The sequence below is a fragment of the Bombyx mori genome, chromosome 4 (assembly GCF_030269925.1).
Source record: "Bombyx mori chromosome 4, ASM3026992v2".
In the NCBI taxonomy this organism is placed as follows: domain Eukaryota; kingdom Metazoa; phylum Arthropoda; class Insecta; order Lepidoptera; family Bombycidae; genus Bombyx; species Bombyx mori.
In genome coordinates, this window is record NC_085110.1 from 17,381,470 (window position 1) to 17,409,233 (window position 27,764).

Here is a 27,764-nt window from a genome sequence, read left to right on the forward strand (position 1 = left end):
TTGTTATGATATTAATAACATAGCTTCAACGGGAAACTTTTTACACAACTAAATGACAGTCCGTCAGTTTCCTATAAAATACACATAAAATACGCATTATGTATACAGGTCAGATTCGACAAATTTACTGATATCATTTTAGTGCGGTGATTACAATCCTTTTTATTATTAGATAGATCGATGAATATCCAAATACAGGCTTTAATATCACAATCATATTTGGGGACTTTAGAAAATTACAGGAGTGATCGAAATCAGCTATGTAAAATTTATTTCAAAACATAGTAACATAATGACGGATTGGTTGGAAAGAAAAGTTGAAGCTGAAAGGGAGTGGTTTCAAAAGGAGCACGAGAAACAGTTTGGGAAGTCTTCCAAAACAACTGAAGAATTAGAAGAGAGACTTCACAAAGCTATTAACAAGCTAAGGAAATTATCTCGCAGGAAAGTTTGTGAAAGGAAACATTTCGCACCTTATGTAAGTTACATATTCTGCTTATAATTTTAATCCAACCTATACATTTAAGAAACGTTGTCGTACGTAACGAACATTGTCTCTTAGTTTATTTATTTATTTATTGCTTAGGTGCCATAGACATCGACAACGTAAATGCGCCACCCACCAAGAGATATAAGTTCTAAGGTCTCAAGTATATTTATAACGGCTGCCCCACCCTTCAAACCGAAACGCATTAATGCTTCACGGCAGAAATAAGCAGGGTGGTTAGTTTACGAAATGACACGACTAAATATTTTATAAAGCTTTTGTGGCCTTAAAAGCTAAAACGGTGTAGCCGTGCAACTATGTAGGTAGATCTAGAGGTATTAATTTCTTCTAAGCGGGCAATAGTAAATCTTAACTTAATACCAGGTGGGCCGTGAGCTCGTCCACCCATCTAAGCAATAAAATATTATTATTGATAAATAAATCCCTTGTTCTTTAATGATCCTTTGTTGTATGAATGTAAAGATAGATATTTATAAACAAATATTGAGCAAGTTGCGAATCTTATTCAAGGGGTTTACGCGACCTGGAGGCGCGCGTGGTATGTGGTTTTGACGATCTGCAGATGTTAGGGGCGGACCCAAGGCTATTTTTAGCGGCTTACCGATGGGTAGCGAACCCCTTGCACTTTCTAACAGAACGTTAGATCTTCGCCCGCTGTCAGAACCCATACAGATCAGATGGGTTCTCGCAGTCAACACTACAAATAGACTTTCGGCGCCACTCCGAGGACGCCCAGCCGTCGAGGCCATCGTCGACGTCCAGCGACGCCGGTCTCCGTCCGCGGTATAGCGCCAAGTTAAGCCACTCGAGTTAGGCGAACGCCCTCCTCCGGCCCCCTGTTCGGCGGTGGTACGGCTCCGAGAAGGATGGAATATTTAGTTCTGAGTCCTAACTCTAATAATGAGTATGTGTTAAATTATCAACGAAGATTTGCCTAAAGTCTCTGTTGTTATTGGTTATGCTAACCAGAAACGTTTAAGTTATAATCTTCGTTAACGTAATAACATTGCGTTAGATTAATTTACCGTTGCCGCTGGAGCCAGTCAGCTGGACAGCACCCTTGGCGTTGAAATGTGTATGTCCAACAGGAGATTGTCGGTGTTCTTGCAAAGGAAACACGTTATTACCTAAGAAGAGACTACCGTTTTGTAAGATAATGTTTTAATTTGAAATTAGATTCTAAACGAGCGACCGCACTAGACATCTGACATCGACAATGAAACAACTAATTAGTATTGACTGTTGTAAAGATTTTTATCGTAGTCTCGTTTGAGTTGAGATGTCATTTTGTTTAGTATGTATCTTATCCAGGCGGACCCGTATACTCGTATACGTGTTTTAAATTGTAACCTTGCAATCATACTTACTGCAACTGTCCCGGTCATCGTTCTCGTCGAACCCGTCGCTTGTGACGAAGGGCTCGATGAGTAAATTAACCCACAAACACAGCCCACTGAGTTTCTCGCCGGATCTTCTCAGTGGGTCGCGTTTCTGATTCGGTGGTAGATTCTACCTACTAGTTAAGGTTACGCTGAAATAGCCTCTCAAGGCTATCAGATTAGGCAGGAAAAAAACAACTTTATTCACTGTATAGGACTTCACTGTCAACTTTGTTCACGGATATTTAGAAGATATCGCTACCTGACCGCCTCTTGTTATTGTATTGTTAGATAAATTATTTTGGCGAATACGGCGTAGCCATATAACGAATAGCGCATAACGCATGGCGGTTCCAGTATTACTTGCGTACTAAATGAGAGAGAACGGAACAAAGAGGGTGAACAAAATTTACAAAAATATTAAAGCAATTTCTGTAAAATTTCCCTGGCATTCATGTTCCGTTCCTTATCTCTCGATTGAGTACATTGATAGTATTCAGGCTTATTTTGTTTTCACTAAGTACTTCGTTACGATTGGTGGGGCCTGCGAGTTTTGCTCCACGCGCTTCGTATTAAAAGATATTCGAAGCCAGCCGGTGTTCTCCCGCCGAATCTTGTCGAAGCCGTCAAAATAGAATCCGAATTTTACAGGAGCGAAAAAGGACGGGCAATACGTGAGTACTCGATTTTTTTTTCTAATTATCAGGCGTTTAACAACATACGAGGAGTGAAAATTATGAATTATCGTGATGACTAGAGATTCTTCTAATATTTGCCGCGAAGCATTACGTGTTGCGAAAGAGATGGAGACAGATTAACCTTTATTTCAATAGCTTTGACCTTTTCTTTCAAAAATGGCGGTTTTATTTTGGCGACTGTGGGCTCTGGTAAAAGTTTCAAAGAAGATAGTCTGTGACTTTGTCGCCCTGTAAATTCAGCAATTGTTATGTTGATATATTAAAATTTATCGAAATAATTTAGATATTTTAATCCTTCCTTGAATTCATTTCTTACGTTAATATTCGTTGTGAAAGCTTGCTTAATTTGCCAGAACTAAAATTGACTTGTAAAGGAGAAGCCGTGTTATTATAAAATAGGCAGTCATATCAGCGACAGCATTACATGCCATTGGTATCAGATTGATAACCATGAGCATTCGTGATCACACTTCACATTACGAAACTAAAAATGTACTCGAAGATCGAACGTTACTCGAAGATCCTGCGAAATGCTATCTACCTACGCTATTGGCTAGGGTCTGCGACCTTCCTCCCACACTATAATTGAATACTTAAAATTTCTCAATTTCCATTCTATTTATCAATTGCTATGCAAGTACAAAAGTTGTCATAATTTTAATGTTCACAATAAATTTTCAGTGATAGAAAGAGGCCCTGAGTTTTGTCTATCAGGATGTTTGAAATTCTTCATCACAAACAGGACTCAGGAAAAAAAGTAAGCGTCGTAATTGCTCTGTGGATCCTAGATATCATCCTTTCTCAATTTGAAGTGTAATTAGTACTTTGACGTTTTTCCTTAATGTTTTTTTTTTTTATTGCTTAGGTGGGTGGACGAGCTCACAGCCCACCTGGTAATAAGTGGTTACTAGAGCCCATAGACATCTACAACGTAAATGCGCCACCCACCTTGAGATATAAGTTCTAAGATCTCAGTATAGTTACAACGGTTGCCCTACCCTTCAGACCGAAACACATTACTGCTTCACGGCAGAAATAGGCGGGGCGGTGGTACCTACCCGCGCGGACTCACAAGAGGTCCTACCTACCAGTAAAAAAGTAAAGTAAACAGTAATGTGACCTAGTGGTTTAGAAAATTATGAATACTGGACTCACACGTTTCCATTTAGATTAGGAATGAACCCCGATTACAGGCTCGATTAATTTATATCCTGTATAGTTTTACAGCGGTCATACAAGAAATGAAGGAAAGCATGGTTATCGCAGACGAGGGCCATGAAACTAGCGAAGACGTAACGCAAGAAAAGGTATTTTTTCATTGATTTAACACACAGACCTTATGGCCACGTTTGTAAATTCATTTATTCTTGGTTTTCTCCGAAAGCCGGGCTAGCCGTATGCTTCGTGAATGTGATCCAGACTAAACACTTCACGTTGTGGCTTTTTGCTATTTCTAACAGTCTTTCCAGTAATTTAAATAAAATTAGCTAAAAATATCTTACTGGATTCGTCACAGATATATTTTAAGATTTAATAATTTAAAAAGGTAACATGTATCTAGATGATGTGATTGCTTTAATTATTTCCACTTTACCTAAACCTTATAATAATGAAATTTGGTGTGTTTTGTATATTAAAATAAGTTGGAAAAGTATTGATTTTTTAATATTGAAGGGTATAAAACCAAAAGTAGGACTCAGACAACCAGTTCAGTATGCTTTATTCTTTATTGTACACACAGTTAATACAATATAATAATTGTGAAAAGTTATAAAATGGCGAGCTTAACTCAACAATGCGAGTTTCTTAACGTACTCGATAACGTAAAAGTTAACTCTCAAATTTGTAAGGAGTTGGAACGTTTGCGTACGTTTACCGCTAGGGGCGCTGTTCCAACTGCATAAAAATGGGGTAATCTTTACGATATCGAGAACGTAAAAAAACTCGCTCTAAGCACACAGAGCTGTGTGCCGAATATATGTATCCAATATTAATGTATACAATTATCTTTCAGGATAAAGTAGCTCCCAAAGACTTATGGCTTGATCGAACTTGTGAACAATACTATTGCTCAGGTATTTTTGTTATTTTTTTATTGCCCGATCAGGCAGACGAGCATACTGCCCACCTGATGGTAAGTGGTTACCGTCGCTCATGGACGTTAGCATTTCCAGGAGCAGAGCCAAGCTGCTGCCTACCGTTTAATACTCTCCACAAGCCTCTGAAGATGGACATGTCATAACGCTCAGGAAACACCGTGGAGGGGAGCTCATTCAAAAGCTGGATGGTACGTCGCAAAAATGATCTCTGGAATCGCACTGCGGATGCACGTATTTAGCATGTAATCCTATTCATAGATCGATTTTGACCTTGGATAATTAAATATTATATTTCGTGTTTGATTTCAGTTTCCACCCAATCGGAAACTAATTACGATGGAGATTTTATTATAGGAGATTATTCTCATATATTGTTCGGATCACCAGACGAAAGCATTCTGTGTGACATAGAAGGTGTCGAGTTACAAGTTTCATCCTATAAGGAGTACGTTTACTATTTTATTTGTAGTTCTAGACTAAAACAGTATTAAAATAGCATTTGTATTGCATTAGTAGATAGTCGAGAAAACGGTGAGCTGTCACCTTCACTTATAGACTATACTTATAGCAGTACCAGCGAAGCAGCTCAGCCTTTCCTAGCTGTCGAAGATTGTCAGTCAAAGCTCGTTTGAAGAAGGACATTGCCCAAGAAACAAAAAACTTACAAATCTAAATACTCCTAATATACATAATATGGAAACAAATTTTATATTGCTTCTTAGAATGGCAACAAAATTGTGACTGTGTAAATCTTTATGGACTAATCCACTTATCAGTACAAACAGTCCTACTCCAGTATCCATTAAACTATAACCATATCTTTCAGTTTTAGCTAAATGCCTAGGAAAGAATTTGAAATCAACAGCTAATATACAAAATACTGTTATTAAATAAGTCAGCCCGCGGACATAAGTTATGCTAGTAATTATATTATTATTTAAAATATTCTTTTGTTTTAACTTGTTACTAATTGTGTTCAAATTAATTTTATTTTTAAATTTGTAGGTTAATAGTAGAAATGTGAATAAATTTAATTCATAAATATAATTTGATAGTATTGTATGAGCACATATTAAAGGTAAAATTATAATTACATATTCGTATATATTATTTTTCACCTTCATTAAAGAAACTATAAGTGCACATTGAACTGTGAAGGATATACTTAAAAATGTATGAAGTAAAGATGAACCATGGTTATTCTGCATGAACGACTCATGATATCGTTTATATTCCGTAGAATTCAACGTTGAGTTTTCTTCGTAAAAAAACATCGTGAACAATCTATTGAGAATCTGGAAGCTCGACGTTATCCAAACTAATTTTTCACAGAGCTAGATATGGTTTTATGTTGTATGTATGTTTTATGTACTAAAACTACAATTCTTTTATTTGAGCACGATCTTTTGTTAAAATTTAGTATATTTTATTTTTAATTATAACAAAAACACAATTTTTCATTAGAGCACCTTCAACTTCTTCTTCAAAACAAACAAACATAGCCTTCAACTTTTATACTTGAAATCACTGCAGTTCAATAAATTAAGTGTATAATCTATGCTGCAGTTTATCCACAGTTTTTCCAAACCAAAACAAAAAGGAGCTATTGCCGAATTTGTCATTTGTCAAAATTAATTTGTTTTAATTCGCGTTAGACAAAGATTAGGAAGGTTTCCTACGTTGTATAGTTGTCAATTTTTACGCAATTTTGTATTCTTGAAACTTACCTTCCTTTTTTATTGCGCTTTATATCCATTCTCTTTATTTCTATTTTCTTTACTTAGTGTTCTAAGGCCGGATCTGAGTGATCCTATTGAGTCTCAGAACTTTATTAGGTATACTAATGTTATAAATAATTATAATCGTTTATATCCAATCCAGGTTGTTGGATTCCCCGGATCCACTGACGGTGCTTTTAGGTTCTTTAAGCACCGGACACAAGCCGCTGAGTTTCTCGTTGGATCTTCTCAGTGGGTCGCGACTCCAACCCGGTGGTAGATTCTGCGAAGCACTGCTCTTGCTAAGGCTAGTGTTAAAAAACACTCTCAGGTTGGGCGCTTCAGCCCACCTGCCCGTCCTCGCGTAGCTGGAATGGCCCCTTAGTCACCAGCGTATAAATAGGCAAATAAAATCATCATTTTTCATTAAACTAAAACTTTATGATTAATATAACGACTATTAATGGAGTCATGGATTCGCCATTATTTTATTTTATGGTATTTCCTGGTAATTTTTAGGAGGCATCTTTTTTGACAGAATTATTTTGTCTTACACTATGGTTTAGATAGGTAGTGGTTAAAATGTCTAATTTAGGTTTTGCTGTTGGTTATTTAATAGGTCACAGAAAATATACGTGCTAACCTTGTATTTTTAATATCTTTGACGAGGTCATTTGTTACTACCAAATCATATGTATGTTTAAAATTATAAAATGGCCACAGTTATTTTTCCAGAGGCGCCTAGACATGATGAATCTTTAGAATGGATTAACGAAAGCTTTTTAGGATCCCAAGACTTTGGCCCCAGTAATGAATTATCCTGTAGACAACTACCATACTGGAAAACTCTAACAAAACGAATGTCTGATTCATATCAATCTTTAGTAAGCTTGTTATCAAAGAATAAAAAGAGACGATTTTCGCGAAGACTAAATTCGAAATATGTAAGAAATGAAGTAATTGTTTATAACGTCAATAACAGTACTGAAAAGGAGCAAGAAAGTAATTTAGTTAATGACTGGTATAAGAGAGAATACACCAATCAAGTTGGGGAACCTCCGAAACACGATGCGGAGGAGCGCTTAGAGAAGGCTATTAATGGATTAAAATGGCAGTCTAAGTGCATTGCTTTTGATCGACTGTTTTATACTCCACCGGTAAGATATACTTTTTTACTTCATCATATCTGTTATGCCTATTTAAAAGGTTTCATGTTTGGAATTTATTTTATTGTATGCACTAGATCCAGCGCGAACTAATGCTAGAGCAAGTAAATTGGGATGACACTCCCCTAGCTCTAGCCTGCACGTGTCCAGCAACGATATGCACATGCTCGTGTAGGAAAAACTATTTGTTGCCAGCTCAAAAAATACCTAGACGTAAGTTTAATAAAAATAGTTCACAATAGTCCTTCCATATACTGGTGGTAGGACCTCTTGTGAGTCCGCGCGGGTAGGTACCACCACCCTACCTATTTCTGCCGTGAAGCAGTAACGCGTTTCGATTTGAAGGGTGGGGCAGCCGTTGTAACTATACTGAGACCTTAGAACTCATATCTCAAGGTGGCGGCATTTACGTTGTAAATGTCTATGGGCTCTGGTAACCACTTAACACCAGGTGAGCTGTGAGCTCGTTCTGACATCTATGCAATAAAAAAAATGTGGGCTTCAAGACTTTTCATTATCTTCCGGTAAGTCTAATGTATTTGTATAGTTTGCTGAATAAATCCTTAGAATTTATATTGTAACATTGCATCTGGCAACACTAGCAGTTAAACATAACACCCTGCCTGCCTAGTCATCCTGAAGATCTCAACGACTGAGTAGAAAGCGCGCTGAGTAGAATTTGAATTATTTGGATAGATCACTCTTAAATAAACAGAATCACTTCAGTATGCTTAGTGCGAGTTTCTTAACGTTCTCGATAGCGTAAAAGTTAAGCCATTTTTGTTTGCAGTTGAAACAGCGCCCTTAGCGGCAAACGTAGGCAAACGATCCCATTCCATACAAATATGAGCTAACTTTTACTCTACCGTGAACGATAAAAAACTCGCACTAAGCACACTGGTCTCTATTACCTTCTGAATATTGTCTGTTAATTGTTGCACCGCAAGTCATACTTCTACTAATTCAATACAGACTTAAATACACCAATATTTGATGTTAAGTTTATGACTTCTATGAGAATGACATGAACTGCAATTATTTTAAATTACGCCAATAGCGTCGACTGTATGAAAGCTGACTGATGGCATTTATCGATTTTGTCTGAGTTTTTGTAACACTGGACAATACCTACTCTCACTGAGTAAACTAGTTGATGAAATTTTGTTTAATGGACACATCAGTTTATTTAAAACCATACATATGTGTGGGGCATTTTGTTGAGCATCTCATTGACCACACTATTATTTAAAGTAATCGTTTTCGAGTTTCGTATTAAGAGAAATTCAAGTTCTAAGTGGTATTCGAGAAGAAACGCGTAGTTAAAAGCTACAGTATTGAAAATCTCGAATAGCCCCGTAGGCTACTAGGAAATAGGTAAGGAAAAGGAAAAAAATATTGAAAATGTTGAAATACTGTTTTCCTTAGGACTGTGTCCGTATTGGTTCGGTGTTAAGCGGTTTTTATGGTTGTTCCATTGTGCGAAGTATCCAAAACCGGCTGGTACGCTAATTCCGAAACTAGTTGCTGTGGTCAATAAAGAATCTGCGTTTTACAAAAGTCCTAAAGGACGTATAATACGTGAGTTTTTCTATACCATTTAAAAAGTTGTCTTCCTCTGTTTAATAATTTTCGTCAAGCTGCCTATCGTGAGCACATATAAATTCAATTTACGAATTGTGCTGTTATTTAATTTAATTTTAGGCTTGGACTAGTCCGCCTATTTGAGATTGAGGTATTCAGTCCCTTCGCAAAATCGGAACGATTATACTGCACAAACTCTATTCTCTAAGCTATTTTAATAAGCAACTTCAGTGGAAATGTAAAATAGAAATGTATAAAAAATCCATTCAATAAATCAGTAATCTAGTGAGGCCAAGGCGAGGATAGTTTTCAGTCAAGCAGCAAAAATGAGTCGCATAGCGGTTTATGGCATAGCTCGTGTAACCTCACACGTTGAGGCCGTATACTGAACGGTCTTCGCATATCGTCCTCTCTATTCTATATACTAATTTAAAAAAAATGGCGGCCGGATTAACGTCTAATTCTATTCTAACTGGATACAATGAGCACATGGCTCGCCATTTTTTATGTTACTGGGGCCCACAGATATCACAACGTGATTGCTGTCACCCATTTTGAGACACAGCTGCAGTCATACTTCCTTTGTATAATCTTTAAAATCCGTAACCCATTACTGCGTCGCGGCGTCGCCACAAAAATACGCAGAATGATGTAAATAAATTATGTATGATGCAAAAGTCTATTAAAGGAAGCTACCTAATTACCGTGGCATAGTCTCTTTCACTTTACCATGAAGTGGTGGAGACTTGGTGACATAGGTATTCCTAGCTATGACAAGACCCAGGGATCCATAAACAAGTCCTTTTTAAAAATGTTATCTATGTTGTTTTGTTCGCGGTGAGGGAAATAAACTAATAATACATATTAATTAAAGGCTGTTTTCTAAGATCCGCGAAAAATGGATATGATAAAAGTATTTTTACGGTTATATTATATATCGCGTTAATTAACGCTTCGAATTCATTACAGTTTTCGTGGTCACGGACAATAGTTGTCCGTTTCCGTAGTTTTCATTATTTGATGCTCATTGATACGGTATAACTATTGTTTTTTTTAGTAACAGAGAAAGGTCCAGAGTTTTGCATGTCCGGTTGTTTACAATACTTAGTATCGAGTTCGCAAGCGAATGCATTGTAAGTCCTTTTTTCTAAGAAATATCAATGTTTAATACATATTAACAATTTAAAAATATTGTGTAGGTATATATGTAAATTAATATACAGCATAATTTAAAACATGGTTAAATGAAACATGTAACTAGAGGTTTCTGGTGTGAGTGAATTACGTTTTTAAATTACTTTCCATAGATAATAATACTTTAAATAATACGGTATGGTTCTATCTCTGGCGCTCCAAGTGAGCACGATAGAGAGTAAGTACTTCATATTTTCTTAAACTTAATTCGTATTCAGATTGGCTGCTGAAATCGCGAAAATTCAAGAGATCGACGTTGAAGGACTTCAGGAGGCTAGTATTTTTTTTTATTGCCCTTGTTGACAGACGAGCATACGGTCCACCTGATGGTGAGTGGTTACCGTCGCCCATGGACTTCAGCAATGCCAGGCACAGAGCCAAGCCGCTGCCTACCGAAAACCTACCTATCGGCGCACTTACAATGTTTTGTAGGGCATCATGAGTCTCCGTGTTTTTGAGTCTTGGACATGATTTCGACTCTAAATGACCTAGTTTGTATATGTTACATTCCATTTATTGTGGACCATGAAAATTTAGTTCGTTTTCTACAACCGCATAAATAATTGCCAAATTAACTTTAATTGATAAATAACTTGACAGATTTTTCAATTCATGCTAGAGCGATTTTTACAGAGCGGTGGTACGAAGTTTGACGTACCAGATGAGATGGACACCGAAGGATATTGTGATGGGTTCACGTGTACTGGTTTGTGTTTTAATATTCGTTTAAATTAGATATGAACAAAATAAGGACATTGAACCGTAACTGCCGAGATATAAGGTCTATTGCGTTAGTTCACAGATTACCCTACTAAACAAAAGAACGCGCGAAAAAAGTGTTTTGATTTTTGATTTTAGTTTCAACGCAAACTGAAAACGATGGAGAATCCGACGAATTATTAATGGGAGATTACACTCACGTCCTGTACGCGTCAGTAGAGAATACCTTCATGAGTGACATGGACGGGAAGAAACTGCAGATATCATTTTACAATGAGTACGAAACTGTCAGATTATAGATTAAATTACGAAATTGACATCCTTGATTTTCGAATTTCGTTCTGCCCCATTTTTTTAAAATTCCATATTCATCCAGACTTGATGTTGAATAGATACTTACTAAATGAGTCGAGCTCCAGGTCATCGGGGAGATCCACATTCCTCAGGAACCATGGCGCTCCGACGGCTATCCTGCAGAATCGTGATTGAATAACACTAGGCTTGCATACGTCCTGACGGGGCGTATACGAGTTTTGTAGAGAGTTACCTTATTGCGGAGGGACAGTTTGCTTCGACTACAAAGCATTGGATAGAGTCGTCCTAGTATAAACGCGGCGCGGTCGCGTACTGTTTTTATATGGGGACGGAATGTCATCCCTCTGTCGAGGGTGACGTCTAGATATTTGACCTTCGAGGCCCACGGTATGGGCTGGCCAAAGAGAGTGATGGGGCTAACGGCGGAGGTGTTTGCGCGCCTACTACGGAGTGGGATGCTCGAAGTGATTTAAATGCCCAGTGAAGCGGATGGGTACAGCTAGCTATGATATAAATCGATATTAATTTGTCAAGAAGTATAGGGAAAATAGCTTGCGGACGCACTCCATGCTAGCTGACTTTTTGACTGCATTGCGTGCTGCATATCAAATAAATAAAAATTAAGAATAATTTTCATTTATCTAATGTGCTTCACTACCATATACAGCTAGCACGCTTTTTCACATAGCTGACTTAGATAATAAATACGAATCACAGGAGAAACGAATGCGCAATGTAATCTGAACTAATTACATTTAGCTTGTTCCACTACACCCGACACTGAAACAAAATACTTTGATTTCAGAGAGCCTCCAGATCCTTGTGCTTTTAGTCTTAGCAGAGTTTTCCATGTCGATGAGTAAGTTATATGTTGTTTATTCCGATATGAATATTCACTGATTTGCATACAATAATAAAGGACGAATTTGATATCTTGAAAAATACATTAACCTGTTCTCCTCATTATATAAAGCCTGCAGCATTTATCAATTTTCAGAATGAAACAACACCTTCACAAAATGAAAGAATTGTATTCGTCAATCTCAGTGATGATAGGTAAAACAATTTCCCATTAAGTAATTGAAATATTAATAAGTCCAATCTAATTAATATTTTTACATTTTATTGCAGATAAATACAGCGCAAAGTAAGTATTGAAACCGCTACTGAATTCCATTCGTCGACAGCGTATTGACAAAATGCAGTTCATTGCAGGAAAAGCCACTTCTTATTTATTCTATAGTTTTTATTTATTCGATAGCAAGCTAGGCACCAGATGATGGCTACGCTGCGTCTATAAGCACTATCTATCTATTACCTACTTCTATTTCGATCACTAGTGTGTAACTTCATAGCCTTTGTGGGCTTGTACTATCGTTTTGGCTATTCCTACTGCAAAGACGATGTGTCCTGATTCATTGGAACTCAATTGTGCTTCCGAGACTACGATTATGTCTGTGGGCATCTGTGGGCATTAACATCTAAGTAAAAATGGGTTTTAGTTGGTCTATAGCAATTACAGTATACGGTAGGTAGCGGCTTGGCTCTGCCCCTGACATTGCTGAAGTCTATGGGCGACTAACCACTCAACACACAACGGAAATAGAAAAAAATTGAAATGGTCGTTTTTTACAGTAAAATTGTTTAAAGTTGTCTCATTACATCGCATAATTTTACATAAAATAATTTAATTTTGATAGAATATCTCACGTGGGCACCAAATCCGAAATTGCAACGTAAAATTACTTTGCCAATTTTGTATTTGACCATCCAATCTATACTTTCAATAGGCACACGTCTAAAGTCGACTTAGAAGGGAGCGAATGCTGTCATGACTATACATCGTGTAGCCGTAAAAGATCCGGTCAACGAATAGAAAAAACCAAGAAAAAATCTAATGAAGACCCTGAAGTAACAACGTGGCAGAAACTACAAAAAGCCAAAAGCTCAATCAGGAAGTATTTAAAATATATAGATTTGTCAGACGCTTGTGATAAACAAAGTTCTAAAAGTGAAACTAGAAGATGCATTCCTAAGCCGGATATGTCAAGGAAAACGAATGATACTAATAATGAAATAAAAATCATATCTCCAACGACGAATTCCAAAGAATCTGTAGAATTACTTAATGATGATATTATAAATACTCATGAAGCATCTGATTTTGAATCAGAAAAGATAAAATCTAGAAGATTCTCCGTTAAAAAATCGTCAGACAAATTGAAATACAAAGTGTCGTTCAAGGATGAACAGTCTAATCATGAAATTGATTGTAGTCCTTGTAAAAATTAGAAAACATTTTATAAAACCAATTTGGATCCAAAAGATCAAAACGATAATAATATTTCAGTTAGTGACAATGAATCATACAAGTCTGTGTCTAGAAATTTTTATTTAATTTAAATGTAGCACATGTAAAATTGAAGATTTAAATATTTAAATGAATGTTTGTGTTGTGTATCACGGATGTTTCAACTGCATTCCCGCTACTTCATTTATTAGCGATTTGTAATTGTTCATTATTTTGTTATGATTAATAACATAGCTTCGATGGGAAACTTTTTACACAACTAAATGACAGTCCGTCAGTTTCCTATAAAATACACATAAAATACGCATTATGTATACAGGTCAGATTCGACAAATTTACTGATATCATTTAAGTGCGGTGATTACAATCCTTTTTATTATTAGATAGATCGATGAATATCCAAATACAGCTTTAATATCACAATCATATTAAGGGGACTTTAGAAAAGTACGGGAGTGATCGAAATCAGCTATGAGAAATTTATTTCAAAACATATTAACATAATGACGGATTGGTTGGAAAGAAAAGTTGAAGCGGAAAGGGAGTGGTTTCAAAAGGAGCACGAGAAACAGTTTGGGAAGTCTTCCAAAACAACTGAAGAATTAGAAGAGAGACTTCACAAAGCTATTAACAAGCTAAGGAAATTATCTCGCAGGAAAGTTTGTGAAAGGAAACATTTCGCACCTTATGTAAGTTACATATTTTGCTTATAATTTTAATCCAACCTATACATTTAAGAAACGGCTTGTCTCTTAGTTTATTTATTTATTTATTGCTTAGGTGGGTGGACGAGCTCACAGCCCACCTGGTGTTAAGTGGTTACTGGAGCCCATAGACATCCACAACGTAAATGCGCCACCCACCTTGAGATATAAGTTCTAAGATCTCAAGTATAGTTACAACGGCTGCCCCACCCTTCAAACCGAAACGCATTAATGCTTCACGGCAGAAATAAGCAGGGTGGTTAGTTTACGAAATGACACGACTAAAAATTTCATAAAGCTTTCGTGGCCTTAAAAGCTAAAAAGCTGTAGCCATGCAACTATGTAGGTAGATCTAGAGGCATTAATTTCTTCTAAGCGGGCAATAGTAAATCTTAACTTAATACCAGGTGGGCCGTGAGCTCGTCCACCCATCTAAGCAATAAAATATTATTATTGATAAATAAATCCCTTGTTCTTTAATGATCCTTTGTTGTATGAATGTAAAGATAGATATTTATAAACAAATATTGAGCAAGTTGCGAATCTTATTCAAGGGGTTTACGCGACCTGGGGGCGCGCGTGGTATGTGGTTTTGACGATCTGCAGATGATAGGGGCGGACCGCGGACCTAACAGCCTGGCCACGGGACATTCGCCGATACGAATATTCGCGCGGTGCGAGCGGCGAAGCGTCTAGCGACTAAAATAAGCGCATAGAAATGTACCTAACAAGCCACGCGCACCGGCGACCGGCGAAGCGACCGGCGAAATGTACCGAGCGAATCGCGCGATGCGGCGGGCGAACAAAACAAATGCATGAATACGGACGGCGCGAGCCACGGAGTCGAGCGGTAGTCGCGGCGAATAAATAGTACAGTGATTAAATGAGTTTAGTTGTTTTCGCCGCGAAAAATTAACGCCGAATTTTTTTTATTTTTTTTTTATTTTTTATTTTATATTTTTAAAGTCGTCGTGGTGAATTTCCACGGTGAAGGAATAACATCGTGTAATAAAAATGAAATCCTCAAAATTATAATTTGCGTAATTACTGGTGGTAGGACCTCTTGTGAGTCCACACGGATGGGTACTACCACCCTGCCTATTTCTGCCGTGAAGTAGTAATGCGTTTCGGTTTGAAGGGTGAGGCAGCCATTATAACTACACTTGAGACCTTAGAACTTATATCTCAAGGTGGGTGGCGCATTTACGATGTGGATGTCTATGGGCTCCAGTAACCACTTAACACAAGGTGGGCTGTGAGCTCGTCCACCCATCTAAGCAATAAAAAAAAAAAGCTGAAATACTAGCTAGACCAGCTATTTGGAAGTCTAGCCACCCAAAGTATTTCTCGTACTTCTTGTGGAATTCTCCATCTTTAGGTATACTCCGATTCTTATTCAAATCATGTACTTCACAATCTTTTCCAAATAATAGGTCCTGAACCAAAAAACTATTAATTTGTAAGCAATATCGAGATAATTTCGATATAGACATTTCGCTGTCGGACTTCCTTACTAGTCGCGGCGGCGAACGTGAGTACCCGTGGCCTGCAAACGGTGCTGCGCGAATGGTCGCCTCGTCCACCGCTTCGCTGTTCGCACCGCCGATCCCCGTGGCCAGGCCGTAAGGCTATTTTTAGCGGCTTAGCCGTGGGTAGCGACTCCCCTTGCGCTTTCTAACACAACGTTAGATCTTCGCCCGCTGTCAGAACCCATACAGATCAGATGGGTTCTCGCAGTCAACACTACAAATAGACTTTCGGCGCCACTCCGAGGACGCCCAGCCGTCGAGGCAATCGTCGACGTCCAGCGACGCCGGTCTCCGTGGCACAGCGCCAAGCTAGGTCACTCGAGCTAGACGAACGCCCTCCTCCGGCCCCCTGTTCGGCGGTGGTACGGCTCCAAGAAGGATGGAATATTTAGTTCTGAGTCCTAACTCTAATAATGAGTATGTGTTAAATTATCAACGAAGATTTGCCTAAAGTCTCTATTTTTATTGGTTACGCTAACCAGAAACGTTTAAGTTATAATCTTCGTTAACGTAGTAACATTGCATTAGATTAATTTACCGTTGCCGCTGGAGACAGTCAGCTGGACAGCACCCTTGGCGCTGAAATGTGTCTGTCCAACAGGAGATTGCCGGTGTTCTTGCAAAGGAAACACGTTATTACCTAAGAAGAGGCTTCCGTTTTGTAAGATAATGTTTTAATTTGAGCGACCGCACTAGATATCTGACATCGACAATCAAACAACTAATTAATATTAATTGTTGTAAAGAATTTTATCATAGTTTCGATTGAGTTGAGATGTCATTTTAGTTTAGCATGTATTTTATCCAGGTGGACCCGTATATACGTGTTTTAAATTGATACCCTGCAACTAAACTGCAGCTTTATTCACCTTACGGTTGTACAGAAGATATTGCTAGGTGACAGACAGCCTGTTGTTATTATATTGTTAGATAAATTCTGTAAATTACTTTCTTTTAGTGTAAAAAAAAACATGTGCTTACTCTGATATGGCGTACTAATGAAAAAGAACGGAACAAAGAGGATGAAGAAAATGTGCAAAAATAATACTAATTTGCGTAACACTTCCCTGGCATTCGTGCTCCTTATCTCTCGATTGAGTACATTGATAGTTCACTCTTCTTTTGTTGGAACGAAGTTCCTTACGGCAAGCTTGGAGGGGATAGGGATTTTGCTGCGCTACCGAACTGAAAAAAATGTGATAGTAAAACCGTAAGAAAAAATCCGTGGAAAAAAGTGCGTGAAATAAAACCGTTAAATGAGACGTGCGCAGGCGCGACAGTCGCATACATTTTTTTTTTTTTTTTTTGGTCAGGAGGAAATCGCCGGACTTCCGCCCTTTTCTGGGGATACTGGGCGGGGTATGTCAGAGTCGAACTGACTAAAACCTCCTGTCGCTCAACAACCAACGTCCAAACCTCGCATGAGACAGAACTCATGACAAGGCAAAGGGGGGAAAGTGAAGCGTTTAGTGCGGAGCACATCTCTCCCATCACCCTCCCCCTCGGGACGCCGGACTGGCGGTCGTCGGCGCCACGACCACCAGCCCTCTCGGTCGGCAGACTGTCCGAAGCCCGCCTAGATGGCGCCGGTTAGAGTGGGTTACCCTACGGAATACCCCGCTGGGCCAGAACCAGCGTGGGTCGAGGATAGCCGGCCTTCCATCACCCGGATGCTCTTGCGTAAAACGCGTGCAGAGCAGCTTGCACGTCGTCTTCTTAGGCCCCCCTCGCCGGTCCCCAGACCGACATGTGAGGGGGACCCGAAACACTTAGAGGGCCAGGGCTTGGGCGAGATCCGCCTCCCTGGCCCCCGCTCGACGGCGGCGGGATTGTGCGTCTCTCACGCGCCCCGCCGCCTCCTTCTGCGAGATGGTGCACTCGCAGAAGTCGAGCATCGCCTTCCACGACTCGTCGTCGCCGAGCATCGATGCCACAACACTCGGCAACGACAAGTCGGTTCCTATTTTTGCGACGAGGACACGGCGCCACCCCTCCCATGCGGGGCAGGCGACGAGCGTATGCTCTGCCGTGTCCAAGTCGCAACCACAATGGTGGCACTCTGCCGTCGGCTCGGCTGTGATCCGGTGCAGGAACTCACCGAAACAACCATGCCCAGTGAGCACCTGCGTAAGCCGGAAAGTGAGGCGTCCTCTGTCACGATTCACCCAATCCACAAGGACCGGGCGAATCGCCTCGACGGTCCTACGACCAGCCGAAGGATCGGCCAGCCGTCTGGACCATGACTCCAGCACGGACCGCCGAGATTGGGCCCTCCGCGCTCTGACCACACTGGGGCTGGGACGCGCCACGCCCCGGGCACGAAGTTCAGCCCGCCACCTATAGTCAGCGGCGAGCGCCTCCGCTTCCAGAACCCAAGGCGGCGTCCCAGCCAGTACACACGCCGCCTCAAAGGAGATGGTGCGATAACCACGGATGACCCTGACCGCGATGGTGCGTTGCGGCCGTTGCAGCAGCTTCGCCACCCCCACGGCCAGGGACTGGCCCCACACGGGCGCCCCGTATAGGGCCATTGATCGCACCACCCCCGTATAGAGACGGCGCGTCACCCGGTCAGGCCCCCCGACGTTGGGCAGAAGCCGGCTTAGCGCGCCGGCCACCCCCAACAAACGAGGGACCAGGTTCTGAAAGTGAGCACGGAAGGTCCAACGACTGTCCAGAATGAGGCCGAGGTACTTCAACTGCACCTCGACCCCGATACGGACGCCTCCAACCACGATATGGGCATCGACAGGTGGCACTCTCCGGGGCCTGTGGAACCACATGGCCTCGGATTTACTGAGCGCCACGTCGAGGCCCAATCTCCTAATTTTGCCGACGACATGCGCCACCCCAGCCGTAGCAAGACGGGCAGACTCAGCAAAACTCCCCCCCCGGGCCACGACCAACGTGTCGTCCGCGTAACATATTACGCTCAGGCCCGGGAGGAGGGCACCTCTCAGCACCCAGTCATACCCGATATTCCACAAAAGGGGGCCGAGCACCGACCCCTGTGGAACACCGCGCACGACCGGGAACCGGTGCAGGATCCCACCATGTCCGGTACACGTGACCGATCTGTCCTCTAAGTAGGAACCCACCAGCCGGCGAAGGTAGGGGGGCACTCTATGTCGTTCCAGCGCCCCCCCTATCACGGACCAGGGCAGGGTGTTAAACGCATTGGCGATATCGAGCGACACCGCCAAAGCCACCCCACCCCTGGAGACGGCCTCCTCCGAGAGGGCCCGCACGCGAAGGATCGCGTCTACCGTTGAGCGGCCCTCTCGGAAGCCATACTGCTCCGCCGACAGATCGGATCCCACCCCGACCAGATGCTGGATGATGCGGGCTGCCAGAATGCGTTCCAGCAGCTTGCCCACCTCATCCAGCAACACGATGGGACGGTACCCGGCGGCAGTATCCGCCGGGCGCCCCTCCTTTCTCAACAGCACGAGTCTGCCCGTCCTCCACGATGAAGGAAACCGTCCCGACTCGAGGCAGGAGTTGTAAAGTCTCAAGAGTCGGTCCCCTAGGGCACCAAGAGCCAAGGCCCAAACCCGGCCATGGACGCCATCCGGGCCGGGTGCAGTGTCCTTCGCGCACATTTTGCGAACGGCCACACGGAGCTCCGCCCCCGTTATATGGGGCACCTCAGCAGGGACTTCGCCGTCGTAGTCCGGCGGCGCGTCCATAGCGGGAGCGACAAATCCCTCCCGCTCCTGCGGGAAAAGCACCGAGACGATGTCCCGCAGCTGCTGAGGCTGGAGACGCTCCGTGATCGGGGGGGCCCATGGGCGCATTTTATTGCGCACCATATGATAGGGCCGCCCCCACGGATCCTCATCCAGCGTCTCCAAGAGACCCTCCATGTGCAGTCGCATACATAAGCGAGTAGTGTATAATTCCTTTCTCTTTCTCCCTCTTTCTTTTCGTTCTCTCATCCATTCTCTTTCTATTTTACGTAATTTATTATTTCCTAAAATACTGAATTTCCTAAATACTTTCCTATATTTAAATAAAAACTAATCAGCAAAATTTAAGAGAAAAATCAAGAAAACCTACATAAACTTGAGCACGATTTTTTTTTTGCAAATTGTGTCGATTCTACATTAGCCGAAGGAACTTCGTTCCTACCTGGCGTCCCACGACATCTTATGTTTTTTTTCACTAAGTACTTCGTTACGATTGGTGGGGCCTGCGAGTTTTGCTCCACGCGCTTCGTATCAAAAGATATTCGAAGCCGGCCGGTGTTCTCCCTCCGAACCTTGTCGAAGTCGTCAAAATAGAATCCGAATTTTACAGGAGCGAAAAAGGACGGGCAATACGTGAGCTGTTATACTGGAATTTTTTTTTTCTAATTATCAAGCGCTTAACAACATACAAGCAGTGAAAATTATTAATAACTGTGATGGCTAGAGATTCTTCTAATATTTCTAATATTTGCCGCGCAGCATTACTTATTGCGAGAGAGAAGGAGACATTTCAGTGACTCTGACCTCTTGTTTCAAAAATGGCGATTCAATTTTGGTTACTGTATGCTCGGGTACCAGTTTTAAATAAGATGGTTCGTTTTTTTTATTGCATAGGAGAGTGGATGTGCTCACAGTCCACCTAGTGTTAAGTGGTTACCGGAGCCCATAGACGAATACAACGTAAATACCACCACTCACCTTGAGATATGAGTTCTAAGGTCTCAGTTACAAGGGCTGCCTTCGAACCGAAACACATTACTGCTTCACGACAGAAATAGGCAGGGCGGTGGTACCTTTCCCTCCAGACTCACAAGAGATCCTACCACCAGTAATTTCGTGACTTTGTCGTCCTATAATTTCAGCAATTGTTATGTTGATATCTTAAAATTTATCTAAGATGTTTTAATCCTTCCTCGAATTAATTTCTTACCTTAAAACTCGTTGTGGGAGCATGTTTAATTAGCCGGAACTAGAATTACCTTATGCAGGAGAAGCTGTGTTATTATAAAATAGGCAGTAATATTAACGACAGCATTACATGCCATTGGTATCAGATTGATAACCATGAGCATTCGTGATCACACTTCACATTACGAAACTAAAAATGTACTCGAAGATCGAACGTTACTCGAAGATCCTGCGAAATACTATCTACCTACGCTATTGGCTAGGGTCTGCGACCTTCCTGCCACACCTATAATTGAATACTTTAAAATTTCTCAATTCCCATTCTATTTACCAATTGCTATGCAAGTACAAAATTTGTCATAATTTTAATGTTCACAATAAATTTTCAGTGATAGAAAGAGGCCCTGAGTTTTGTCTATCAGGATGTTTGAAATTCTTCATCACAAACAGGACTCAGGAAAAAAAGTAAGCGTCGTAATTGCAATTGTAAATCTGTGGATCCTAGATATCATCCTTTCTTTATTTGAAGTGTAATTAGTACTTTGACGTTTTTCCTTAATGTTTTTATTTTTATTTTTTTTATTGCTTAAATGGGTGGACGAGCTCACAGCCCACCTGGTGTTAAGTGGTTACTGGAGCCCATAGAAATGTACACCGTAAATGCGCCACCCACCTTGAGATATAAGTTCTAAGATCTCAGTATAGTTACAACGGCTGCCCCACCCTTCAGACCGAAACGCATTACTGCTTCACGGCAGAAATAGGCAGGGCGGTGGTACCTACCCGCGCGGACTCACAAGAGGTCCTACCACCAGTAAAAAAGTAAAGTAAAAAGTAATGTGATCTAGTGGTTTAAAAAATTATGAATACTGGACTCACACGTTTCCATTTAGATTAGGATGTAGCCCCGTTTATGGGCTCGATTAATTTATATCCTGTATAGTTTTACAGCGGTCATACAAGAAATGAAGGAAAGCATGGTTATCGCAGACGAAGGCCATGAAACTAGCGAAGACGTAACGCAAGAAAAGGTATTTTTTCATTGATTTAACACACATACTTTATGGCCACGTTTGTAAATTTATTTATTCTTGATTTTCATCCAGACTAAGCACTTCTCGTTGTGGCTTTTTGCTATTTCTTTCTAGTAATTTGCATAAAATTTGCTAAAAATATCTTAATACTGGTTTGGTCATTAATTAATTTCCTTAAAGTAGAATCCACACATATATTTCAAGATTTAATAATTTAAAAAGGCAACATGTATTGTTGTGATTGTTTTAATAATTTCCGCTTTACCTAAACTTTATAATAATTCGATGTGTTTTGTATCTTAAAATAAGTTAAAAAGGTATTTATTTTTTAGTATTGAATTTCAAAGGTGTAAAACCAAATATATTATGTACCCAATATTCATATATACAATATCTTTCAGGATAAAGTAGCTCCCAAAGACTTATGGATTGATCGAACTTGTGAACAATACTATTGCTCAGGTATTTTTTTTTATTGTCCAATCAGGCAGACGAGCATACGGCCCACCTGATGGTAAGTGGGTACCGTCGCTCATGGACGTTAGCATTTCCAGGAGCAGAGCCAAGCCGCTGCTTACCGTTTAATACTCTCCACAAGCCTCGTTTGAAGAAGGACATGTCACAGCTCTCGAGAAACACCGTGGAGGGGAGCTCATTCCATAGCTGGATGGTACGTGGCAAAAATGATCTCTGGAAACACACTGTGGATGTGCTATTACGTATTTAGCATGTAATCGTGCTAATAGATAGCTTGGATATTTATATTTCGTATTTGATTTCAGTTTCCACCCAATCGGAAACTAATTACGATGGAGATTTTATTATAGGAGATTATTCTCATATATTGTTCGGATCACCAGACGAAAGCATACTGTGTGACATAGAAGGTGTCGAGTTACAAGTTTCATCCTATAAGGAGTACGTTTACTATTTTATTTGTAGTTCTAGACTAAAACAGTATTAAAATACCATTCGTATTGCATTAGTAGATAGTCGAGAAAACGGGTCACCTTTGGTGAGTTGTCACCTTCACTTATAGACTATATAGCAGTACCAGCGAAGCAGCCCAGCCTTCGTTAGCTTTCGAAGATTTTCAGTCAAAGCTCGTTTGGATATTGCCCAAGAAACAACAAACTGTTGAGAGTGGTGCGATAGAAAACAAGACGACGAAATCATTTGAAACGATTCCAAAGCTAATAGATATATGACAAATTGTTGATAAATAGAGGCTATTAACTGATCTCGTTTGGGAGGATGTAAGCGTTGAATTTCTGTTGGGCTCAAATTGACAGTTACGAATACAATAGCGGTACATCCCTTGAACCAAGTGAGAACATATTCTTGACAACATAAGATCGAGAAACAGATCAGTAAATACATTGATGTATTAAAAAAGTAAATAAAAATGTAGGTACAGAAAAATAGAGTGACTAATATCTTTTCATAGGTTGACAAAACTATGCTATTTTATATAAGTTTAAAACGATACTGTGTTTTTTAGCGTACCAAAGGAATCTCGAAACTATTTAAATGTTAAAAAAACGATTGATAAACTATTCCACGTGACTGAGTAAGTATACCTATGGGAGGTTATGTATATGGTATGGTTGAACAAAATGTAATATTTTGGAAATACTATGGTTGGATTAACAATATACTAATTTTGTTTAAGGATTAAGCAACACATTTCCAAAGTCAAAAAGGACATGGTAACCTCAATATTTCAAATACCAGGTAATTTGAATTTGAAAAGATTTTTAGTTAATGTAATATGTACTTTACTAGACTGAGATAATGATATAAGTTTACTTTCACTTATACAGAAATATTTCAGACTAAGTAAGTTAATAAATTTTAAGCTTAGAGCAACTGTTAAAATATTTATATTTGTTAGATTTAAAAACGTAATTTACAATGTCATTTCAGAGAGAGCCAATATGATTGTGCTGATATAAAGATGGAAACAGATATAATTTGTGAATCTCTTGCGGATGTAAGAAGGAAGCAACGAGAAAAAGAATGTATAAGAAGATTAAAACAGGAGAGTTTGTATGAAGGTGTTTTTGATAATAATATAACTGAATCTACTCCTGAAAACTTTTTAAATGATACAGAACAACGCACAGATCTCAATGATCTTTCTTCAACTGATGATGATATTAAAAACGAGATTCTCACACAAGATCCACAAATTCCATTCCAATATGCTCCTACAAACAAATATGAATCCAATGAGATAAACCTAACTAAGTCTTTGAGTAGTAATAAAAATAAGTTAGACGATAGCACTTTGGATTCAAAACCTAATCTCTGCTGTGTTACAAAATCACAAAATTCGAATAATCAAAAACAATCAGTGGCATCAATTATAGAAGAGTCTCAAAATAAAATTAATGAGATATTAGAAGACTTTAGAACTGAAAATAATATCAAAGACCCAACTACAGCAAAAAAAGAAGATAGCGTGCAAGATTCTGATAAAGATTTAAAAAAGAATGGTAAAGTGGAGAATTCTTATGATAATGTCTTTGAACAAAATTTGGATGTGAAATCCTCTAAGGACACTCAAGAAAGTACAAGTCCTATAATAACTACAGATACAAGTTTTGATAATTGTAACATGGAAACGACACCGAAACAAGAAATGGATTCTGAATCCATTGAAAATGATCAAAATAATATGATGAATAGTACCTCAGAGAGCAGTCAACGCAGTGCCGAAAAACTTCCCAGTAGTGCGAGTTTAAGATGTTGGAATAAAAAACTTAGTTCAAATCTTGATGTTGCCAAACGAATTTCGACTAATGATGCAAAACAATCACAAGAAAAAAATGAAGTCTTGGGTCAAGAATCTAAGGATATGAGCGAACATTCGAGTAACTCAAGTACGAAACAATGTTGTAGACACCGACACACACCGTGTACAGACAGCACTGTGGAAAAAAATGTTAATAAAGATCCTTCGAACACATCAAATCCAATTCTTCAGAGAAACACTTCGAAGTCTAGTTGGAAATCCCTAATTTCTTGGAGTGGAAAACAAAGGGTTCGGTGCTGTAAACGCAGAAAGGAAGATCTTGGTGTAATGGGGAGTAGTCAAAATGAAAACGCAAAGGGATGTTTTGGAGATGAGGTCATTGATAAAGATAATGAAACGACCAGCGATTTTGAAGCAATGAGCCTCAAAAATTTATCTTCGGAAGTTTCTAAAACGACCAACGATAATGCAATGGTAAGCTCGGCGGTGACGGAAAACAGCGACGATGAGGGGAACAACACAGATAAACTAGATTCTATTTGCGATCAACATTACAGATTTTATTACTAGTTATGCATTTCCATAACTTCAAACAAATCATTTGTGTATCTGTTGTATTTTTGTATTGCAAAAATGTTATGAGCCATTTTCTATAATATTCGTGGTTTAATGATGCTTTAGATTGTTCCTTTTGACACAGTCACATCTATGTCAGGATACTTCAAATTTTCTTTATGAAATTTCTCACATCCATCCATCATTAATTCAAAACAATAAAACTGAAATTATATAGTTTCAAATTTTATTTAATCTTAACCAAATCATACAAAAAGACTAGCTTAAAACTAATTTGTAACTTAACAAATCTTTTATTATCGTACATAAATAAGATAAGATAACTTAGACATTAAGGTTTTTATTATTTACAAATTCCCATTAATTACAACCAACAAGGAGCTTTTGAAAGAGAGTGTTGAGAACACAGCGATTGTTGCTATCGTTTCAAATCGATAAAACAAAAAATAACAATATCATATATCACTAAAGATTTGATTGTATTGTGAGAATCTAAAAGTCGAAGTCGTATGGACGCTGGGGACGTCTCTGGCCCAGAGGAATGTTCACCTCCTCCGCCGACCTGAACACCTGGGCAGGTTGAGGCCTCGGAGACGCGCGGAGCTGCTGCAGCTGAGGCTGGGGCTGAGGGTGGCGACGAGGGGCTTCTTCCTGCGAGACGGACACCAGAAATTATCATCACACTTGACACACTATTATCTGACATTATTATTGCGAATTTGTATTTGATAGGATTTACATTAAAGCTAAGCTAGCGTGAAAGTAAAATGGAATGGAAGAATAAACTTAAATACTTTCTCATATTGAATATTCATAGTAAAAAGTAGATTAGAAAATACGAAATTGCTCATACATTGTTGTTGTCTATATGTAAAAAAAAAACTGGATAGAACAGTTCGGTTTATGTTAAGTATAAATATACTTTCCGATAACTTTGTATACACGGAAAATTATGAAGTACTAGCTTTTCCCGCGACTCCGTCCGCGTGGAATAGTTACTTTGGCATAACGCTAAATGTTACCCCCCAGTTCATTTACGTAGAATGTGAAAATATTTTGAAACATTCTTTATTGGTGCTCGACTTGTATCGGTCTCATGATGTTATATAGCCTATAACCTATAGCCTTCACACTGAAAGAATTTTTAAAATCGGACCAGTAGTTCCTGAGATTAGCGTGTTCAAACAAACAAACTCTTCAGCTTTATAATCTATCTTCTATCTATATATATAAAAATGAATTGCTGTTCGTTAGTCTCGCTAAAACTCGAGAACCAATTTGGCTAATTTTGATCTTGAATTATTTGTGGAAGTCCAGAGAAGGTTTAAAATGTAAATAAATATGATAATGCTCGGAATTAAATAAAAAAAAAAAATTGTTTTTTCCCTTTAATGTGTCCCCCGTCGGACGGATTCCTTTTGTTTGTTTCAATTTTATTTTATACAAAAGTTTAGGTCTTTTATTTATCGATTGAGGCACACGAAGTCTGCCGGGTCAGTTAGTATTAGTATAGATTCGCTCGAAAAGTGTAAGAAAGTCGGTATCTGACCTCTTCCTCTTCCTCGTCCTGCTCGTACCGGTCGTCCCTGTACACCTCGGCCGGGTAGTACCGGTCCGAGTACTTGAGGGACACGTTGGGCTTCTTGTCCACCTCGTCCTGGTTCACCGGCCGGTACAGGTACTCGTTCACGAAGTGGTACTTCGACGACTTCTGGCAGATGTTGTCGTGCGTCGGCGGCATGCAGATCAGGTGCACCTGGGAACAGGGCGCGTGTGACTGCCGCTACGGGGAGATATTGTTGCTTACAGGTAGGCAGCGGCTTGGCTCTGCCCCTGGCATTGCTGAAGTCCATGGGCGACGGTAACCACCCACCATCAGGTGGGCCGTATGCTCGTCTGCCTACAAGGGCAATAAAAAAAAATTAAATGATCGTTTTTTACAGTAAAATTATTTATAGTTGTCTCATTACATCGCATAATGTTACACAACATAATTTAGTTTTCATAGAATATCTCACGTGGGCACCAAATCCGAGACTGCAACGTAAAATTACTTTGCCTATTTTGTATTTGACCATCCAATCTATACTTTCAATAGGCACACGTCTAAAGTCGACTTAGAAGGGAGCGAATGCTGTCATGACTTTATATCGTGTACAGTTGTAGGATTAAGTACTACCCAAAAAAAGTATATCTCCTATTGCGAAGGATTAATGTTGCAACTGTCTTGCCTGCTTGGAACAATTTCTTCCAAACAAACGTGTATCGAGAGAAACTAACACACACAATAATATGCTGTCTATTAGTTGAAGACAGATTCTGGATCATCAGAGTAAAAGTGAAACTGAAATTTCGAATTGAAAAATCAGCCATAAGTCGTTATAAAAATTATGCTCATTGTAATAAATACATGTAACATTATTATTGAGAGATATGAAGCAACAGATGAACAAAACAAATCGTTTTACGTATAAGTAGCAACTTGCCTCTGATTTTATGATAATAAAGTATCTGTCCTTACTGATTCGAATTTTTCAAATTTGCATTTAAATTAATAAGATAATTGGCTCAAATGTATTCATTTATTTATTTTTATG

The 27,764-nt window shown here is 39.5% G+C and overlaps 3 protein-coding genes across 8 annotated transcripts in view; 2 read left to right on the forward strand and 1 right to left on the reverse strand.

The window, feature by feature from the left end:
* The first annotated feature begins 32 nt into the window (after nt 1-32).
* LOC110386606 (uncharacterized) lies at nt 33-25,383 on the forward strand. 3 transcript variants are annotated; one of them, XM_038021934.2, is made up of 11 exons: nt 33-478; nt 1,524-1,656; nt 2,409-2,561; nt 3,267-3,342; nt 3,805-3,892; nt 4,600-4,660; nt 4,994-5,129; nt 23,335-23,403; nt 23,506-23,567; nt 23,657-23,672; nt 23,760-25,383. In XM_038021934.2, the coding sequence occupies exons 1-11, from the start codon at nt 293-295 to the stop codon at nt 25,159-25,161; spliced, it is 2,382 nt and encodes a 793-aa protein (XP_037877862.1). In that variant the 5' UTR covers nt 33-292; the 3' UTR covers nt 25,162-25,383. The 3 variants fall into 3 exon arrangements, with proteins under 3 accessions (XP_037877862.1, XP_037877863.1, XP_062524374.1); XM_038021935.2 differs by lacking the exons at nt 33-478; nt 1,524-1,656; nt 2,409-2,561; ... (2 more) ...; nt 4,600-4,660; nt 4,994-5,129 and adding exons at nt 13,772-14,378; nt 16,451-16,583; nt 20,092-20,244; ... (2 more) ...; nt 22,235-22,295; nt 22,616-22,751; XM_062668390.1 differs by lacking the exons at nt 33-478; nt 1,524-1,656; nt 2,409-2,561; ... (2 more) ...; nt 4,600-4,660; nt 4,994-5,129 and adding exons at nt 13,773-14,378; nt 16,451-16,583; nt 21,189-21,264; ... (1 more) ...; nt 22,235-22,295; nt 22,616-22,751.
* On the forward strand, nt 6,767-13,838 carry LOC101738324 (uncharacterized). The gene is made up of 11 exons (XM_038021938.2): nt 6,767-7,559; nt 7,646-7,781; nt 8,994-9,146; nt 10,207-10,282; nt 10,562-10,616; nt 10,977-11,049; nt 11,202-11,340; nt 12,184-12,237; nt 12,376-12,434; nt 12,510-12,525; nt 13,169-13,838. Exons 1-11 carry the CDS (start codon nt 7,116-7,118, stop codon nt 13,668-13,670), a joined length of 1,707 nt encoding a protein of 568 aa, XP_037877866.1. The 5' UTR covers nt 6,767-7,115; the 3' UTR covers nt 13,671-13,838.
* LOC101737536 (uncharacterized) overlaps nt 25,380-27,764 on the reverse strand; it is a 29,804-nt gene continuing 27,419 nt past the window's right edge. For all 4 annotated transcript variants that reach the window (XM_038021939.2, XM_062668392.1, XM_062668391.1 and 1 more), the window contains exons 5-6: nt 26,717-26,923; nt 25,380-25,818 (exon numbers count right to left, since the gene is read on the reverse strand). In XM_038021939.2, coding sequence (XP_037877867.1) covers nt 25,660-25,818; nt 26,717-26,923 — 366 coding nt within the window. In that variant the 3' untranslated portion in view covers nt 25,380-25,659. The remainder of the gene's footprint in view (nt 25,819-26,716; nt 26,924-27,764) is intronic.